The sequence below is a fragment of the Acanthochromis polyacanthus genome, chromosome 5, assembly GCF_021347895.1.
Source record: "Acanthochromis polyacanthus isolate Apoly-LR-REF ecotype Palm Island chromosome 5, KAUST_Apoly_ChrSc, whole genome shotgun sequence".
In the NCBI taxonomy this organism is placed as follows: domain Eukaryota; kingdom Metazoa; phylum Chordata; class Actinopteri; family Pomacentridae; genus Acanthochromis; species Acanthochromis polyacanthus.
The window spans coordinates 41,457,389-41,477,472 of record NC_067117.1 but is presented as its reverse complement, the minus strand read 5'-3'; the positions used below and the strand labels follow the sequence as shown (position 1 = coordinate 41,477,472).

Here is a 20,084-nt window from a genome sequence, read left to right as displayed (position 1 = left end):
CCTTCCAAAGTCAAAATGTTGTTAAAATATGTCAAAAATCACCCCAAATATGTGCAAAATGACTAGAAATGATTTAAATTGGTCCAGAACTTGCTCAAAAAAATCCTCCTGAACTGTTCAAAACCTGTCCAACATAAGTTACTGGTCTAGGATGGCTGAGAAGGGTTAAAAAAATGACTTTAAAATGTCTTCAAACTATGAAAATTTTCTTTAAAAAGTGGGACTTATTCACAGCTACAATTTTATAAAAATTCATGCCCCGCAGCGGTGCATTTTTAGCAGGCGGCTGACGTAGGGTTCACTTGTTGTCATGGTTACAGTGATGTGCCGCTATCTCACAATGATACAGAAACTCCATCAAATCCATGGTTCCAGACTATAAGCCGTATCACTGCTAAAATCTAATCACTTGGTCCTTGTGTCATTTCTGACCTTCGATGAAAATTTCATCCAAATCTGTTGGTCTGTGTTTGAGTAATGTTGCTGACAGACAGACAGACGGACAGACAGACGGACGGACAGACAGAGAAACAGACAGACGGACAGACGGACGGACGGACGGACGGACGGACGGACGGATGGACAGACGGACGGATGGACAGAGAGCCGGACGGACAAACAGACAGTTACTGTAGACAGACGGACGGACGGACGGATGGACAGACGGACGGACGGACGGACAGACAGGTGGACAGACGCTTATTGCCACACCTTGGCAGAGTTATAAGTGGGTAACTTTGTCTTGCGACACCATAAAACATTCATGTTCCTCTCTTTAGTGGCTCTTTTCTGCATTTAATCTTCTTCATTTCCTTTCAACCTCCCCTCCCGTCTTTCTCTCTTCTGTAGGTGTGTGATGACTACGACGTGCAGCAGAAGGAGTTTTATTTTGACAGGAATCCTGGCCTGTTCCCTTACGTCCTCCACTTTTATCAGACTGGCAAACTTCACATCATGGAGGAGCTGTGTGTCTTCTCCTTCAGGTGCCTCTTTTCCCACTCAATTCAGGCACCAGGTGACAATATCAAATTTTAATGAAAATACATGGATCTAATTACCCTTTCCACTGTAGGCCGTAAGAGCTTGTATTCATATTTTGAGAGTAAATCCCTCAGATCTGTCCTTGTGTTCGGCATTGTTGCATCTATTAGTAACATTATAGTGTTTTTTTTTTTCAAAATAAATCTTCTGTTCCTGTTATGTTTTTATTGGGGAACACTATATGCCTGATTTGGCTGAATATAATTACCAACTCACATCCACCACACTCACCAGATTTGGCTCCCTATGACTTCTTTTTCTTTCCTAAAATAAATTTCAAATTGAATAGTCTGTGTTTGACAGGGTTTAGGAGATGTAGCTCGTCACACATGCTGCCTGACATGCTAACAGAACAGGGAATACTGGGAGCAGTGTGTTGTTGCCCAAGGAGACTACATCCAAACAAAAGGCCGTACAGTGTTTGATTTTAATAAGCCGTATCTCAGCGGGCTGCACAGTGACGTAGTGGTTAGCACTTTCACCTTGCAGCTAGAAGATCCCCATTTCCCGTCCTGGCCTTCCTGGGATCTTTCTGCATGGAGTTTCTATGTTCTCCCTGCGTGGGTTTTCTCTGGATTGTCTGGCTTTCTCCCACAGTCCAGAAACATGCTGAGGTTAATTGGTGATTCTAAACTGTCTGTTGGTGTGAATGTGAGTGTGATTGTCTGTATATGTAGCCCTGTGATAGACTGTTACCTGTCCAGGTGTCCTCTTTCTTCACCCTCAGTCAGCTGGGATAGACTCCACCCCCATGACCCCGATGAGGACGAAGCGGTGTATAAATGATGGATGGAAGCAGTGTCTCAGAACCTTTTTATTGCACATTGTACTTCTGAATAAAGTAGCTGCTCAAGGACTTGTGTCTGCTGTTTGCTTCTGATATTTGAAAGCTTAAAACAGACACAGATAGATGAGGTCTGCAATCCTTGTCCAGCAGAAGAAAGAACAAACAGCCTTCCTCGTAGTTTTGACAGGATGTTTTAGATGGTGAGACCTGGTGGGATTGTCATTCTGTCATTTCTACTTTTCCTTTATGAATTGAAATTGTTCGACTGCAACGTCTGTTTCCCACACAGTCAGGAGATTGAGTATTGGGGCATCAATGAGTTCTTCCTGGACAGTTGCTGTAGTTACCGTTACCACGACCGCAAGCTGGAGAGCAGCCGCCATCGCAGCTGGGACGATGACAGCGACGTCAGCAGCATAGACACATCCGTGGACGAGATATCAGACTTAAACAGGTAGATGAGTCCATCTTTTGCTTCGTTCTGCCTGTTTCTCTGGCTTCTTAACTCATCATCTTCCTCCATCCTCACAGGGATATGCAGCATTTCCAGGAGGTGCGTTATGGGAACATCAGGAAGTGTTTGTGGCTGACGCTGGAGAACCCGGGATACTCCATCCCCAGCAAGCTCTTCAGTCTGCTCTCCATCGGAGTGGTGCTCACGTCCATCGCCACCATGTGTATTAACAGCATCCCAGAGTACCAGGTTGGTATGAGTAGCTCCAAAGATCATGAGCTTTGTGTTGTATTTGGCCACCGGACTTGAGCTCAGGGAGGACATAGAAGAAATATTTAACTGTTGGCGTCAAAAATTGTAGTGCTCATCAGAATTTTAATTTGATCATTCCACCTTAAACCATGAGAGGCTATTTCTGATTTGCTTTAGATTTTCTTAGCATATTATGCAATATAGCAATATTATAGCAATTATGGATGATTTAAATGCCATGTGTGAAGCTTTAGACTGATCTATCTAGTACACATAGTTTTAGGCTCGTGACCAGTATGTTTGTTTTTGTGGTACAACTTGTCATATCTGTTAAATTACCTATGAAAGTTGGAGATTTATTTTCATTTCTGTGATTAAGTCCACCTTCTTATTTAGAGTTTTTCTTTATTTTCATGTCTATTTCCATTGTAGATTCTCACTGAAGCCATCTAAACTATGAATAAACACGTGGAATTATGTAGTAAACAAAAAAGTGTGAAATAAGTCAGAACATGTTTTATATTTTTGATCTTTGCTTTGATTACTGCTTTGCACCCTCTTGGCATTCTCTGGATGAGCTTCATGAGCCCTGAGTTGCAAAAAGAATCTTATTGTTTAAAACTTTATGTGAAAATGACCCTACTGGATTGATTACTCATTTGATCGTCTTGCATTGTTAATCACTGATACTACTTATAAACAGCCCACAGAAGGAACACTTACATTTGTAGAATCCTGTTACACCGGCTTGGTTTGTGTATTCCAGAAGAGGTTTAAATAGAGAAACACAGTGAAGCCTGTAGGTTTCCTTGCCAAAAGAGGGCAAGGTCAAACCAAACCCAAAATCCATGCAAGATTTTTTTTTTAAAAATGCAGAAGTCAAAATGCCAGAAATCAACACAACGTGGTGAACGGTTAGTAGGAGTGTAAATTCTGTAGGAGCTGATGAGTGTGAAGGAGTCTATCCAGCTGACTCAGGGTGAAGGTTCACCTGGACAGGTAACAGTCTGTCACAGGGCTACACATAGAGACAAACAATCACACTCACATTCACACCTACAGACAGTTTAGAATCACCAGTTAACCTCAGCATGTTTGTGGACTGTAGAAGGAAGCCTGTAAGCCTGTTTTACTCTCAGACCTAAACTCTGTATTTCCTACTAATGACTGAGCACTTCACTGATTTTAGTTTGAAAGAAATCCTACTTCAGTCATCTCAGATGTTTCAAACCAGCTAAGAGAAGAATATTTGATCAATAAAGCGAAAGTTTATGAAACACTCACTGATGTGACGATTTTTTTTCCTCTCTCCTCAACTCTCAGACTTTTGACTCGGATGGAAAGCTGATTGAGGACGAGACCATGCAGGCCCTGGAGGTGTTCTGCACCTGCTGGTTCACCTTCGAGGTAAGAGGAAAAGAAGCAATAAAACATGCACAATGAGAACTAGTGAAAACAGAAGCAGACACTTTCCAGTGCTGAGCATTTGCGATCTCTTTGAGGTGGTGACACGGCTGCTGCTTGCACCGAACAGGAAGAAGTTCTTTCACCACCCTCTGAACATCATCGACATGGTGTCTGTGGTTCCCATCTACGTCACCCTGATCTTTGACATGATGGTGGGATCAGAGTCTGAGCTGGGAGACCTGGGACGGCTCATACAGGTGAAGCTGGAACACAAAACCTACTCTGTGTACTGTCTCTGCAGTCAGTGTGGATGGTGCACTGCTTTCAGTGGTTTCTGATAAAGTGTTTGACCTGTGAAGCCCTGTCATAGAAATTTGAAATTAACTAAACAAACATGAAACACTTTGCAGAGTTGGAGGCAGATTTAATATTGTAAACAACACAGAGAAAAAGAGAGGAGAGGCACAGATGTTATCGTAAACATATTTTTCATTTTATAAGCTTATCAGTTTCCATACAGCACAATAAAAACTGAGTCCATGTTTCCAAAGATAAAAAGCCTTATAGGGATTTAAGCATATCCTCTGAGGTGTACCTAAACGCTGAGCTCCCTGAAAGTCACCCCACTAACATGAAGCAATTATCCAACAGTAATAAAAATATAAAGATTCATGAACATCAAATTCTTTTCTTTCACAGCCCAAATATATAAATTGAGCAACATTTTTTTATCTTCCGAATGTTTCCTATATGATAGTGATAGAGGTTCTTTTACTCTGAAGAGGTTCTATAGATAGATAGATAGGTAGATAGATAGATAGATAGATAGATAGATAGGTAGATAGATAGATAGATAGATAGATAGATAGATAGATAGATAGATAGATAGATAGATAGATAGATAGATAGATAGATAGATAGATAGATAGATAGATAGATAGATAATTGATACCGCAGCAAATTTTCAGTGTTACACCAGCAGAAACAATACAAAAACAAGAGCAGCACACAGTGCACAGATATAAATAGGCACTTATTAGTATTTACTTATCTATCTATACTTACTTATATGCATTTATACGTTTTTGCCATTAAGATAACATTTTTATGAAGTCCTGCCTACAGATTTAAACTGATTTTAAAGATGGAGCATATCACATTGGACACCATCAGAATCCTGACATAAATTTGTCACTGTTCAAACCCAGAGACAGACCTGCTGCATAATGTACATTCTATATTGCTAATTCCATTATTTTAAATCATAATTCTGATATCCTTCTTTTCAGCACTCCTCTCCTGTAGTTTGCTCATTCTGTTGTGCACGTATAGAGCCTGTCTGTCAACAAGCTGCAGGTCTTGTAAACAAAGTACAAAAAAAGATCCAAGGACCATAATATCTGAGGAAGTTTGATCATATCAGACAGACTTCTGATGGAAAATGAGACCATTGTGAGTTATCCTTTTGTAGCCAAAAGGTTGTAGCGTGATGTGTTGGAGTCAGTTTGTTTGACTTCATCATGCACTTCCTGCAATGTGACTGTTGCACAAATGCGCACGTTTCAGTGTCGATGCTGCATTTGTGCACGTTTCAGCTTTTTAACACCACCATTCAAAAGTATGGGGCCACTCAAAAATATCGTTGTTTTTGAAAGAAAAACATGTTTTTTCAATGAAGATAACATTAAATGAATGATAAATCCAGTGTAGACATAGCTAATGTGGTAAATGACTATTGTAGCTGTAAACGGCTGATTTTTAATGGAATATCTCCATAGGGGTACAGAGGAACATTTCCAGCAACCATCACTCCTGTGTTCTAATGCTACATTGTGTTAGCTAAAAGGCTCATTGATGATTAGAAAACCCTTGTGCAGTTATGTTAGCACATGGATAAAAGTGGGGGTTTTCATGGAAAACAAGGAGTTGTCTGAGTGACCCCAAACGTTTGACCAGTAGAGTTTATGAAGCAGTCTTTGGTATAACAGAGAGACAGAGCTATGTGAGCATTTTTAAGTCAAATGTCCAAAATTTGTCACCTTCCACAGTTTCAGTAACAGCACACCAACTTTTCACAAACCTGGCATCTATTAAAGGACAAAGAACAAAATCAAAAGTATATTAATTCTGTCAGATTAGCACACATTTCATGGACTGACAATAGAGCCGTCCTGAGAGCAGAACCTCTGCTGAAAGTGTCCTCACAGTAAAGTTAATTACCGTCTCATCAAAACCAGTCTATAGACTATGACCAACAGTAACTCAGTTGGACTGGTGTGTCCTGAACGGTTGGACATACTTGGCTCTGAATACCACTTTTAAGCAGTATTAGAAGAAGCATCGTCAAAATGACTGACTCTTTCAAACAGTTTTTCCTGACACTACTACCTCCCCCTCTGCTCTCTCAGGTGTTCAGGTTAACGAGGATCTTCAGGGTGTTGAAGTTGGCCCGACACTCGACAGGCCTGCGCTCTCTGGGGGCGACACTTCGGGTGAGTCGGGACGCTTTCTGCTTTCTCGGACACATTTCTGTAACATTTCTGACACGCTGACATTAACCAACAGTATGCAGAAACAGCGGGATTGATTTTTTAAGCCATTTGTTTTGTGGCATTTTGTTCTGTTGACCTTTCTGTGGATGCATCAGATAAAGGTTGAATGATTGTGAGCAGATCTCAGCCAATATGTCACACATAAATAACAGTGGAAAAGCCACCAGTGCCGAGGATGGGGTTTTGATTTGCAGTGACTTGCAGAAGGTCTGGGCTTTTGTTTCGGAGCCACATGGTGTGATACCCAAATAAAAACCTGAAACAAGCAGTCATACATTGAGCTGCAAGCTGGAAAAAAGTAACCTCATACCAAGAGATAATAATGAAACCAATATCAGCTTAGGAATCACATTTCATACACACCCCCGTTCAAAAGTTTGAGGTCGCCCAGACAATTCCATGTTCTCCATGAAAACTCCCACTTTTATTCATGTGCTAACATAACTACACAAGGGTTTTCTAATCATCAATGAGCCTTTCAGCACCATTAGCTAACACAATGTAGCATTAGAACACAGGAGTGATGGTTGCTGGAAATGTTCCTCTGTACCCCTATGGAGATATTCCATTAAAAATCAGCTGTTTAAAGCTACAATAGTCATTTACCACATTAACAAGGTCTACACTGGATTTATCATTCATTTAATGGTATCTTCAAACATCTGAACAGTGGTGTTTGTATAGAGTTGATTGTATTCACGTCCTACACACCTCCTATAGTGGAGTTTCATTAAGTCACTGTGAGTTTATGAGGCTGCAGGATTCCTTTTATTATGTAGCTTCGAAACAGATAAACAAGTAAAAGTTATGTTTGTGTTTAGTGTTTTTCACCAAAGTGCACCTTGGAGATCAGCTGGGAGTCGGTGCATGTTTATCTTCTGCCTGCTCATTAGCTGCATGTTCACCAATAGGAGCCACTGTAAAGCCTTTCTCCACAGCGCTACAAATGGTCAAAACCTCCACAGGGGGCCTTTAAGTTTATGTTCCTTTTGCCTCGCGGTTATGTTTCCTTATTTAATTTTTTCTGTCTGAAATCATTTTCTGATTTTCTGTGAAACCCTTTTAACATGGTGTCTAATCATGGAATGACTTCAAATATGAAACAAGAGGATCAGAGAAGGTTTTACTTCCAGTAGGTAATATTTGTTGTTGTGATGAGGTGAACAGGGACCAACATCCATCCATCCATGATCTAGACAATGCCCAATCCTCTGTAGGGTCATGGGGTGCTGGAGTCTATCCCAGCTGACTGAGGGTGAAGGTTCACCTGGACAGGTAACAGTCTGTCACAGGGATACACATAGAGACAAACAATCACTCTCACATTCACTCCTATAGACAATTTAGAATCACCAGTTAACCTCAGCATGTTTCTGGACTGTGGGAGGAAGCTGGAGAACCTGGAGGAAACCCACGCATGTACAGGAGAACATGGAGACTCCATGCAGGAAGATCCAGGAAGGCCGGGATGCGAACCCGCGATTATCTAGCTTCATGGCGAAAGTGCTAACCACTACCCTACTGTGCAGCCCAGGTGCTAACATGCTGAATTTAAAAGTAAAAGTGCTGCTTATTTTCCATTTAATTCAAACTACAGTAGATAATTTACAGTGAAAATGTAAATTTGTTTACATCAATGAGAAATAAAGTATAATATAGTGTTTCTCCGCCAAGGAATGTGGCAGAGTTCTGTGACGATTGGCGTACATTTGTCCGTCCGTCTGCCTGTCTGTTAGCAACATTACTCATAAACATGCCAATGGATTTGGATGAAATTTTCAGGGAAGGTCAGATATAACACAAAGACCAAGTGATTAGATTTTGGCAGCTTATAGTCTGGATCCACAGATTTGTTAAAGAGTCATACAACTGAGCAGCCTTGGCAGAGTACTGCACTCCCTGAGTACTTTTCTTGCTATTATTGTGACAGTCGGTTGCTCATTGGCTCTGAATCCACAGACAGACTAACCATGGATCACAGGAGGCTGGATGTTGATCAGGACTTTGGATGGAGGTCATCACGTCTCTAGACTAACAGTGGTTGAAGGCTTCAGACTGGTTGGAAGCAGCGTGTGGGAAAAATGAAGATATATTAAAACAAGACAAACTAACAAATGTCACAGTTATGTACAGACTGTATTCTGATTAGTGGAAGATGTTGGTCTGAGGAATGTTCGTAGGATCAACGAATGGCGGCAGCATGAGCCTCAACCTGCAGCACTAGTGGGCGACCCAAACACCAGGGGCTGTAGTCCCCGACACATAGACTGATTCTGCTGCTCCCTGATGAAAGAAGAATGTTTCTGCTGGTTCCTGTTCAGAAAAAAATAAGAATGCAGGTGTAGAAATGTTAACTTGGTGTTGCTGGGAAGGTTCCTGTTCCAATGTTCTGATCGTGGCTCTGGACTCTGAGGGTAACGTGTTTTTCTAGAACAAACCAGATAAAACTTTAATGCCCTTGCAGTGGCAAAGAGCTTTGGTTTTATTTGATTATATTAATGTTTAGGTTATAGATTTACAAGAAATATGTTAACTGCTACTGTGTAAAAATACTGCTGTTAAAAAGCACTTTATTTGTTGACAGTGTTTGCAAACCAAATGTAACTGTATTTTTTTCATATAGCAGGATTGGAAAAATAAAAGTGCGAAATACATTACTGTTAAATATATAAATAAATATAGGGCCCTAATATTGTTGGTCCTTAGCTTAATATTTAAAGTTGCCAGGTAAACCGGTAACGTCCGCCTTGTTTCTCTACTGGAAACACTTTGATTCAAAGTCTGTTGTTTTAAATTTGCTGTATGAATAACGGTGACTTGATACAATTTGACATCTTGTGTGATCTCTCTCTACATGTCTACAATCTGACATGAGGTGTATCAGTTTCACCAGCAGGGATGTTGTAGAAGCAAAATCACTTACTAGGATCTACTGCTGTGCAGCTCTTCCTGAGTTTCATTACATCTGCAGGACTTCAGTGGGTCGTATTACTGTCTAATCTGTCTTATCAAAGCTTCCTTTTTCCACCAGAACGATGACTGGAGGATCATCTGTGTATTACACATCATCATACATCAGTTGCAATGTGAACAGAGACCTTTACCTTAAATAATTTGCTGCTCTTTTTAAAATCTTGCTGGTTTACTGGATTGGGATGCATTAAATTTACATTTAGAGCACAGCAGCACTTTAATAAAATGTTCCTGATCTGTGAGCAGCTTCAGGAGTGAAACCCTGAGAGCTTTTTGCTTTCTTTCTTGTATATCAACTAATTTAAAATTCTGAACTGAAGATATTTGTTTAAATCCGAACTGATAATGCCAAAAATATGTTGCAAATAGCAGTACTGGACCTAATGGAAAGCCTCTGAAATATGTCTCTTTTAAAAGACTCATTCAGCTGTGAATTTAATTTTTGTGGCAGAAGCGCCATTCATCCATCCATGCATTATCTATAATTATCTTATTAATTCTTTATTTTACCAGGTATCATAAACATAGGCAATTTCTCATTTACAATGATGACCTGACAATAATAAATACAACCAATAAACAATACATATACTAAAAAGGATGCACAAGTGTTGCTGCAGGAGGGATGCAGGAGGTTGGAGAGGTACTGAGGTGTCTCCCTGCTAGGGTCTTGTAGATGAGTAAAAGCCGGTGCTGGAGTCACCTGGTGTAAAGGGAGGACCAACCCACCAGTTAGTAAAGGTCACAGTGGTGGGTGGAAAAAGAAGGACCAGCAGCAAGACGGATGGCTGAGTGATGAAGGACATCAAGCCTGTGAAGGGAAACTTAAGGGTCATTTTATAGATGGCATCACCGTAATAAAACATGAGGAGGATGGTCATCTTTACAAGAGTATTTTTGGCAGGGTATGTAAAGGAGGCCTTATTAGGGTAAAGGAACCCCAGTCTGGATTTGATTTTAGCCTGTAGAATGTTGATGTGAGGAATGAAAGAGAGTGAAGAGTCCAGCCAGAGACTAAGGTATTTGTAGGAGTTGACAAACTCCAGATCTGAGCAATCTTCACAGGTGATCTTTGGGAGACTGGAGACGCCGTTTGTCCGGTTGAATAGCATAAATTTTGTTTTCTTGGAAATGAGGCACAAGCGAAAGGTCATGAAAAGACTCCTCGATGTGAGTTGAATGCTGAGTTGAAGGGTAGATGCAGCAGAGTGAAGTGATGGGCCAGTGGAGTAAATAATGGTGCATCAGCGTAGAGGTGTATCCAGGAGGCACTAATAGCTTTGGCCACATCATTTATGTAGATGGAAAACAACGCTGGGCCCAAAATGGAGCTTTGAGGTACACCCTTAGTGAAGGTCAGAGGTTTTGACATAAAGTTCTCTGACTTTACTTTAAGGTAGCAGGCAAACCAGTTAATACAGACAGATCAGTGCTAGAGAACCTTGCAGAAGGATCGTGTGGTCCACTGAATCCAAGGCCTTGACCAGGTCTGTGAAGGTAGCTATGCATGTCTGCTTGTTGTCCATAGCGGTAAAGATGTCATCAAGGACCTTCAGGATAGCGGTGATGATCAGCTGCTAGCGTGCAGTTTTGGTATCTCACGTTCTGCCTAAACCCAAGAGTGTGGTGTTTGGATTTTGGAGTGATTTTGTGTTTAATAAGCCTGCCTTGTGTTGAATTTTGGCTTTGTTTTTTATTTGGGTAAATAAATATTTTTTTGCTACACTATCAGTTTTCCTGCCTCTTTACCTGGTTTTTCCTTTATATTTGTTCCTCCCTTCATGCCCCAGCTCTGGGGGATGTAACATATGACAAAGATGTGACCAGTTGAAATGTTGAAGACCTTCACCCACTCCCTCCTTCCTCTGCCTGATCTCTAACAAGCTACCCTCCATCTTGTATCTGCAGCACAGCTACCGTGAGGTCGGCATCCTGCTGCTCTACCTGGCCGTCGGAGTGTCCGTCTTCTCTGGTATCGCTTACACTGCTGAATATGAAGAGGTGAAGTCTGAATGATTGTAGACTCTGGGCTCAGCTTTCTGATTTTATTTTGTGTTTATATTCCTTTGTTGTATTTGTCTTTCAATGCTTACTTCTACCTTTTTAGAACCACTGAAGCAAAATGTCTTGATTCCTGCATGAGTCCTGTCCTGAAATCTCAACTGCAAACTCCATTATCACATCCAAATTTTTTGATTTGTCCAGTACTTTGATTTATGATCAAATATCTTCAAAATAAACATATTCCTAATCGAAACAGCTGCTCTGTGGCATCGACACTGAAAATGAACAAAATTCCAGTTTCTTTTCTTGAGTTCACCATAACAGATGTTTTTCCGTCGTTTTCACTAAGCAGAGTCTGACTGAGTTTAGTGTAAAAGTTTGCAAAGACCCAAAGTTTTGAAAGTATAGAAGTATTTCAAATGAAAGCAGAAAAAAGGTGGTTTCTCCGCTATGAAACGTTTGGATGGTGAATTACAGCAGCACAATGTACAAACACCTGAAGACAAAACACAACTTTACATGTGTTTACTTCTTCCCTGCTCTGTGTTCACATATACTGTATTTTAACACAGCTGAAGTCCCCATAAAGCTTATTTTTATGTAGTTTTCTCTTTCTGTTGTCTGAGACTAGGTGTTAACCAGCAGTTCCAAGCTGCTGTCAATTAGTTTTTGTAGTTTTATCTATAACGTTTTCATGCAGATCTGTGTATGTAATAAAGCTAGAATAAAAGGAAACGTTGCTCTGTCATGTCAGAACATCACGTGGTGTGAAATGTTTATTCTTTTTAATGTCTTCTCCTGGAGAAAGAAGTGTTTTCAACATTGCATGTTTTAGTTTTAAATAATGGGGTGTATTCATATTTAAATGGGTCCTGTTGTTGAATTAGAAAGATGTAACCGCCTGAATGAACAGCCTGCCTCTCTGTCTGCTGTCAGGACGTGGGTCTGGACACCATCCCGGCCTGCTGGTGGTGGGGGACGGTGAGCATGACCACGGTGGGTTACGGGGACGTGGTGCCCGTCACGGTGGCCGGGAAGTTGGCGGCCAGCGGCTGCATCCTGGGCGGCACCTTGGTGGTGGCGCTGCCCATCACCATCATCTTCAACAAGTTCTCCCACTTCTACCGGCGACAGAAAGCTCTGGAGGCGTCGGTGAGGAACAACAACCGCAGGAAGATCAAGATGAGCTGTGAGAATGAGCCAGAGGAGGAAGAGGAGGACGAGGAGGAGGGATCAGACGGGGACAGTCGCTGTCTGGACGATGACGACATCGATGAAAGTGAGGAGGACGATATAGATTTTGAGGATGAAGGAGGTGTAATAAACTACAGCTATGTGGAGCATCCGTCCTACACGTCGATACTGAGGAAGAAGGAGCTGAACCAGCTGTGAAGACGAGTCAAACCTCTGAGCTGCTACAGGCTCCATTCACACTGGAGATTAAACCATTTCAGATTCAAATTTTGGAAACAAATGAAGTCATCTCTGACTTTCATTCATATTTGGTCTTGAATCTGACTTTTATCTGAACCAGAGTTGTTCAAAATATAGTGTGAGGTGTAGGCTTTATGTGTGATCTCGATGACCGACCGCTTTCTTCAACAAAGCAAATCTGGAGGAGAATAAAGGCAGAGGGCTGCAGTTTGAGACATAAAATAATCAAAGCTGGAGGGGCCATGTTATACATGACAAATGTCTGACATCAACCTGGGGCTTGGACCATCATTTCTGGGCTTCCATGATGATTAATATGTGCATGTTGACTGTTTCAGGAGTGTAGTTTATTCATTCTGATGTTGGATTTGTTGAAAAAAAAAACTCTTGAAGTGAATGTTAAGACCTGCAGAAGGACTGAAGTGAAGTGAAATAGCATGCACCCATGAAATGAAGTGAATAAAAACTATGCCAAAGCACTGCGAATAGTACTTTTGTGGAAAGAAGCTCAGTGAAGACAAATTTAAAGACTCAAATGTCTCTCTGGTAAATATAATCCTGTAAACAGCAGTCTGTTAGCTTAGCATAAAGACTGAATACAAGGGGAAACAGCTAGCCTGGCTGTCCAAAGCAAATAAAATCTGCATACCAGCACCTCTAAAGCTCCCTGTTTAACTCCTCACTGAAATATGGTAAATTGTAATTTTTACACAGAAGAGGAATGTGCACAGACATTTTGAAGGGCTGTTCTAATCTGAACAAAAGCGATTTCTTTGACATTAATGCCTCTATGTTAGCCAACTGACTTCATCCTTGCTTAAAAAGAGCATTTCAAGTCTCCAGGCTAATAGTATTTCTGGATAAATAACATTTCCTCCACCATTAATATGCAGATATCTACACTATGGCTAGTTCTGGGTAGCTATAGTCCTGTCATAATTCTGGTTCAGGTTTAATTCTCCTTAAGTCAACAAATGTGCATTGTTGGTTTTGGATGTCTTCAATTTAGTTTGAACTGCTAAATATCTATTGTGAATGAATGAATATTGACTGAATATCTTGAAATGAGTTGTGACTCATCAAAATGTAATTCTCAGAGCTTTTACTTGATCACAGCTGTTCTTCTGTTTTTGATCACGGTGAAATTACAGCTAATCAAAATGACGTTGTTGGGGCAAATGAGGTCCTCCACACAGAGTCTGTGTAGAGGACACTAAACACAACACTTTGTACTATTCAGAGCATCTACTCCAAATTTCATACAAGTCCATCTAGTAGTAAGATGAACCAACCATCATAGAGCTGCTAGTGAGGCTGAAAATCAGAAATCATGCCAGCTGGACTGGTCTGAAGAAGAACCAGTTCATCACTCAATCAGCTTGTTTTCCCTTCTAATTACCTCTGAATGTGCACACAACTCATTTTGAGTTTCAGAACAGATGAATTTAAAGGCACAACCTTTAATCTGAGTTATATGTTGCCTCATCAGACTCCAGTCAGACTACAGTCAAAGTAAAATCTAGACGTGATGATCTGCAGCATCAGATTTTCACTCAAAAGCAACCATAGAAAAGAACATTTGAAACAGAAGCGCTCGTCTTTCCTAGTGGGTCTGTGAGGACAGAAACCTGTGATTAAGAGCCAAACCCTGGAACTAAATAAAGAAGGTTCTGCAGTATTTGTAAGTTCTCACAGGACAGTTTGAGCCTGATGCGTCAGTGGCATCGTGCCACAGAGTTCATTTACAGGATGACTTTGACACACATCCAGCTGCTCTGTTTACAGGAAAATGGATCAAACCTGTCAAAGTGTCATTTAATATCACTGGTGATCCTTCAAACGCAGGAGAGTGTAGAAGCTGCTGTGCTGACGGCTGCTTTGAGCATCAGCGAACTCTGCATCCGTCTGAACTCATGGCTTCTTTTGTCTTGTCTGGTTTACTTTGCTTCCATCTACTTTCTCTCTTTTTCTGACTCCATGCTTTCTTTTCTTTGTTTTTACAAAGACATTTTTTAATTTCTTAAACAATATGATGTCTTAAAAAAAAGGGCCGCACAGTGATCGGTGGTCAGCACCATCACCTTACGGCCTTCCTGGATCTTTCTGCATGGAGTCTCCATGTTCTCCTGTTCATGTGTGGGTTTTCTCCAGGTTCTCCAGCTTCCTCCCACAGTCCACAAACATGCTGAGGTTAACTGGTGATTCTAAATTGTCTGTAGGTGTGAATGTGATTGTTTGTCTCTATGTGCAGTCCTGTGACAGTCTGTTACCTGTCCAGGTGTCCTCTGTCTTCACCCTCAGTCAGCTGGGATAGACTCCACCCCCCATGACTCTGATGAGGATTGGGCGTTGTCTGGATAACTGATGGATGTATGTCTTAAAAACAAAAAAATAAGCAAAATAAAATTCTAGATCCAAAAATAAAAGTTAAACATTAAAGAAGCACACACAGAAAAACTAGGCTTCTGTATGGTGGTGTTAGCTGATATAAATCTTGGTTAGATTAAGATTTATTGCTGTCTATTGTTTTCTCCTCAGACATGTACAAAAGCAACATCTTACATATAAAACACCTTTATTGGCATGATGTATGTCCCACATTCTCACAGTAATGCCCGTTATAAAATATATGTATGTATTGTTTTCATGGAAACCAAGTTATTTATAAAAGAAAATTGTTTTTTTTTATTTTGACAACTGTTAAAGAAAAAAAACTCACTGATGGAATATAAGTATACCTAAGAGCAGCTTTTACGTACTTCTGCCTTACTTTCCATGTTATGCTACGTTCTGCTTCAACACTACTATACTTTGAAGGCAAATATTACACTTTCTAGTCCACTACTTTTCTTTTAAAGTTTTAGTAACAGATCTATGTACTTCTTCCACAGCTGGAAACACTCGTTGCTCGTCGTCTTCTGATGCATTTTTGACGGTGGCTTAATTTTTGTGTTCTGCTTAAAGTGGATTTCTCTCATTTGGGTTTGTGTGAGCAGTATCTGACTGGCAGTTCCACCTCTGATTTTCTCAGTACCACCTAAAAGTGTACAGACAGAATCTTTGTTGCTACTAATTCAGACAACTTAAAAACTCTCTCAAATTAAGGCCAAACTATCGGTGAGATCTGCTTTGTGAGAACTAATCCCTTAAATGCAGACACCTCCCCTCTACTCAACCTTTGTTCTCAAAGACAGGTCAGGAGGAAAACTGTGCGACTCTCAGGAAGAGGAATGACATTAAGATGCTCTGCAGCTCAGATTGTGTTTCACATAATGGACGCTCCAATCTTCCGGCAGGTTTCCTTCCTCTCTGAGAGCATTAAGAAGGAGAGAGAAGATGATGCTAACACCATCTGAAGCTCTGCCATGATGAGTCAGGATGAAAGTTCTGTTGTCTGTCAGAGAAGATGAACAGAAACTGATGATGGTTTCATCATTTTGGTGTTATATTTCTCTGCTATAATGTTCAGGTCAGTTTCTGACTGGCATAATGACAAACAGAGTTTGGGAGAAAACATACATTGTTCTGTCTGCTGGACGGAACAGCTGGACGGATGGGATGTTATTTCTCTTTGAGTGTTTAATTGTAAATCAATGACTGTTTGAACAATGCATTAATTTTTTTTTCAAATTCAGCACAAAAGCTGACTTCGACTCAACAATGAACTGATTAGACTTCAGTGGTCAAATGTCAGAGGTCACTGTGACCTCACAAAGCACATTTTTTGCCGTAAACTCAGGCCACAGTTACAAAGTAGATAATATGTATTCACTCCCTTTGAAAAATTGACCTTTTCTTGTTTTTCAACTTTGAATCTTGGTCTGTTTAATTTGTTTTGTGACAAGCAGTAATCCCCTTTAAACCACCTCATTTAATTTAACACAGGTGCAGCCGGTTGGTTCTAATGGACACAGAGTGAAAAAAGATGATCAAATGCAGTGAATGTGTCTCAGTACTATAAGGACACCTGTCTCTGGAAGGTCCAGTCACTTCCAGCAGTCCTGACTATAACTACACCATGAAGATAAAAGAAAACTCCAACCAGCTCTGTGAAAAGCTCGTTTAAATCCATAAGTCTGGGGATGAACACAAGAAAATGCTCAAGTCACTGAATATTCTTTAAAGTAGTTAAATCTATTATTAAGAAATGGAAGGTACACAATCCATGGGTAAATCCTCAAAAACTGAGTGGCTGTGTAAGAAAGAGACTAGTGGAGGAGGCCACCAAGACCCCTGTGAGTCCTCTGAAGAAGTCCAGCAGCTGAGATGGGAGACTGTTCATACAACACACATTTATATTTCCTGTTATTCAACAGTCAATGCCTAATGGGAGAGTGGCACTGTCGAAAAAGTAATTATTTAATCTTGACCAGAGCTTGCAGGACAGCGTCTGGAAGACTCTGAAGTAAAGTGTAAGAAGATGCTTTGGATGGATTAGACAAAAACTGAGCTCAGATCAAACTGAACACTATGTTTGATGGACATCAGACACAGACTGAACATTTTCAGTGGAGATCAGTGGAGAAGCAACTGGACTTCTGTTTTTGGTCCAGTTCCTCTACTACATTTTCTGTTGTTGAATGCAAATATATGCAGTATAGTTTCCTCTGACGGGACGGATAAAACAACATAGTGACGCAAAATGAACAATAATTTTCCCTCTTTTAAAATTAAGTCAATGTCAAAGCTGTTTCCAAATAATGTCGCAATAACTTTTCAAAACTGGTCTAATGAACTCTTGGAGATTTATTCTCTGTGACTAAACACTTTCTCCTCTTTATTTGGGTTGAGGGAAACAGCACATCCGCAGTCACAGTGAAGGAGAGAGATCAAGTTCTGATTAAAAATTCATTTCCGCTATTTTAGCAGACAGAACTCTCGACATGGAGAGAAAACAAGACAACGAGAGCAAGTCGTGCCTTGAAAGTTTTGCTGTTTGTGATGGACCTGATGGGACAGGAAAAAGCTTTTAGAAAGTCTGCCTGACAACAAGCTCAGTCACATGTGAGAACTCTAAAATACACTGCCTGGCCAAAAAAAGGTCACACACTAATATTTGGTTGGACCGCCCTGAGCTCTGATTACGGCACGCATTCACTGTGGCACCATTTCAATAAGCTTCTGCAATGTCACAGAACTTATTTCTGTCCAGAGTTGCATTTATTTTTCACCAAGATCTGGCATTGATGATGGGAGAGTTGGACCGCTGCACAAAGTCTTCTCCAGAACATCCCAGAGGTTCTCAGTGGGGCTGAGGTCTGGAGGACAATCCATCTCATGCTCCCACATCCACTCATTCTCAGTGTGACCCCATGAATCCTGGCATCTTCATCTTAGAACATGTCCATACCATCAGGGAAGAAAACCTCCACTGATGTAAAGACCTGCTCATTCAGTTTATTCAGGTATCAGCTGACCTCATTCTTTGGAACATAACGTTGCTGAACCTGACCAACCCCAGATCATAACCCTAACCCCCACAGGCTGGTAGGCACTAACCATGATGAGCTCATCACTTCATCGCCTCTCTTCTTACCCTGATGCCCCCATCACTCTGGAACAGGGTAAATCTGGAGTCTTTATTTCCCAACTCACTGCATGGAACATGGCACACACTGTGAACCTTATTGGTGGTGCCTTCCTTAGACCTTTTGATCAGCTGAATGCATTCATGCTGAGTCTCTCACAGATGTTCTACCAAAGAAGGTATCTTCAGTTCATGACAAAAAAAAGCTGCCAACGGGAAGAAAGGCAAACATGCTTCCAAATCCATGTGCAACAAGGTGGAACTCCTGGTTTGCTGCAGTACAGTACCTTTCAGAGCACTTTGGACTGTACAAGGAGTTTATAGAGATGGAAATAAATGTAAGATATACACACACTGAGCAAACATTTAATCAAAAGTAATAGAGCTGTAAAGATAATTATTAAATTTATTGGCAGCTATTTTGATCATCAATTTGAGTTGATTTACTAAAAAGGTCAAAATTCTCTGATGCTTGCTTTTTAAATATGAATAATTTCTGATTCCACTGTTCCTCTGACAGTTATCTGAATATTTTTGGGTTGAGGACAAAGCAAGACAGTGGAGGAAGTCATCTTCAGCTTTAGGAAACACTGATCGTAACTTTTCACAATTTTCTGTCATTTTCGGCACCCCTCAGAGATAACATGTACACCAGTGCTTCTGTGATTGAGAAGTATTATTTTGATTGCATTGACACAATTTTGACTAGTTTGTGATTTTATTCATAGATCTGCGGCAGGAGCACACCACAGTCTGTGGAGAGACTCCACGAAATGCTGCAAAATCCAGATATGGCTCAAAGTCTGCAGGTCCAGATCAGCATCACGGCATCATCGTTCAACTCCTGGACTTCTTCCAGAGCAGACCCCCTGTGACCACCAATATTTTAGACTACCTGGAGGATCTGCAGATCAACGTTGCTGCAAATAAAGAGCTAAAGTATGAAGCATGTGCCCAGTACGTCGAGGAACTTGACATAACCTTTTCTATCAAGACACACATCCTCAACACAGTGCACCAGGCACACTACAATGCTGAGGAGAAACTCAGCGAGTACAGACCAGATGGACTGCCTGCCATTAAGTTTCTTCAGGAGGTCAGGGTGATCCTCGTCATACTGCATTTACAAATGATGATGTGTGTCACTACAAATACATCCCAGGCTCCAGTGCTGTTCCTAAAGAGGAACCGAATGCTTACTTTATCCGCTTTGATCCAGCAGCAGCCAGAGCTTCAGCATCTGGACTGGTGGATCTGGATGTGTTCTGGGATGGACTGAAGGAGAGACTTCCTGTGCTGAGCATCATGGCCAAACAATACAAAGATGTTATTATAAACCCAGCAGATGCTGAAAGAAGCAACAGCATCTACAAGCTGGTGTTGTTCAGCCAAAGGAGATCCATGACAAACAATCACCTCAAAGCCTTGGTCCTCTTACACCACAACCAACGACTCACCTGTGATTCTTTTAAAAGAAATAGGGTGAAAGAAGATTCTGAAGAGGACATGGAGGATAGTGAAGTCTAGTCAGTTGTCAGGATTTGTTGACTGACTCTGCATTTGATTTTGTTTACACTTCAGTGTTATTTGTGTTCAGTTATAAATACTGAGAAGAAGACATTGTTTTGTATTTATTAATTATGGATTTCTGTG

General features: G+C 40.8%; 1 protein-coding gene across 1 annotated transcript in view; it reads left to right on the top strand.

Annotated features, from left to right (window-relative positions):
• The window catches only part of si:dkey-43k4.5 (potassium voltage-gated channel subfamily S member 2), a 29,679-nt gene extending 16,296 nt beyond the window's left edge, over positions 1 to 13,383 (top strand). The window contains exons 3-10 of the mRNA XM_022219721.2: positions 850 to 983; positions 2,118 to 2,282; positions 2,360 to 2,531; positions 3,858 to 3,941; positions 4,037 to 4,198; positions 6,350 to 6,433; positions 11,375 to 11,467; positions 12,407 to 13,383. Of these exons, the coding sequence (XP_022075413.1) occupies positions 850 to 983; positions 2,118 to 2,282; positions 2,360 to 2,531; positions 3,858 to 3,941; positions 4,037 to 4,198; positions 6,350 to 6,433; positions 11,375 to 11,467; positions 12,407 to 12,862 (1,350 nt within the window). The 3' untranslated portion in view covers positions 12,863 to 13,383. The remainder of the gene's footprint in view (positions 1 to 849; positions 984 to 2,117; positions 2,283 to 2,359; positions 2,532 to 3,857; positions 3,942 to 4,036; positions 4,199 to 6,349; positions 6,434 to 11,374; positions 11,468 to 12,406) is intronic.
• The last annotated feature ends 6,701 nt before the right edge of the window (positions 13,384 to 20,084 follow it).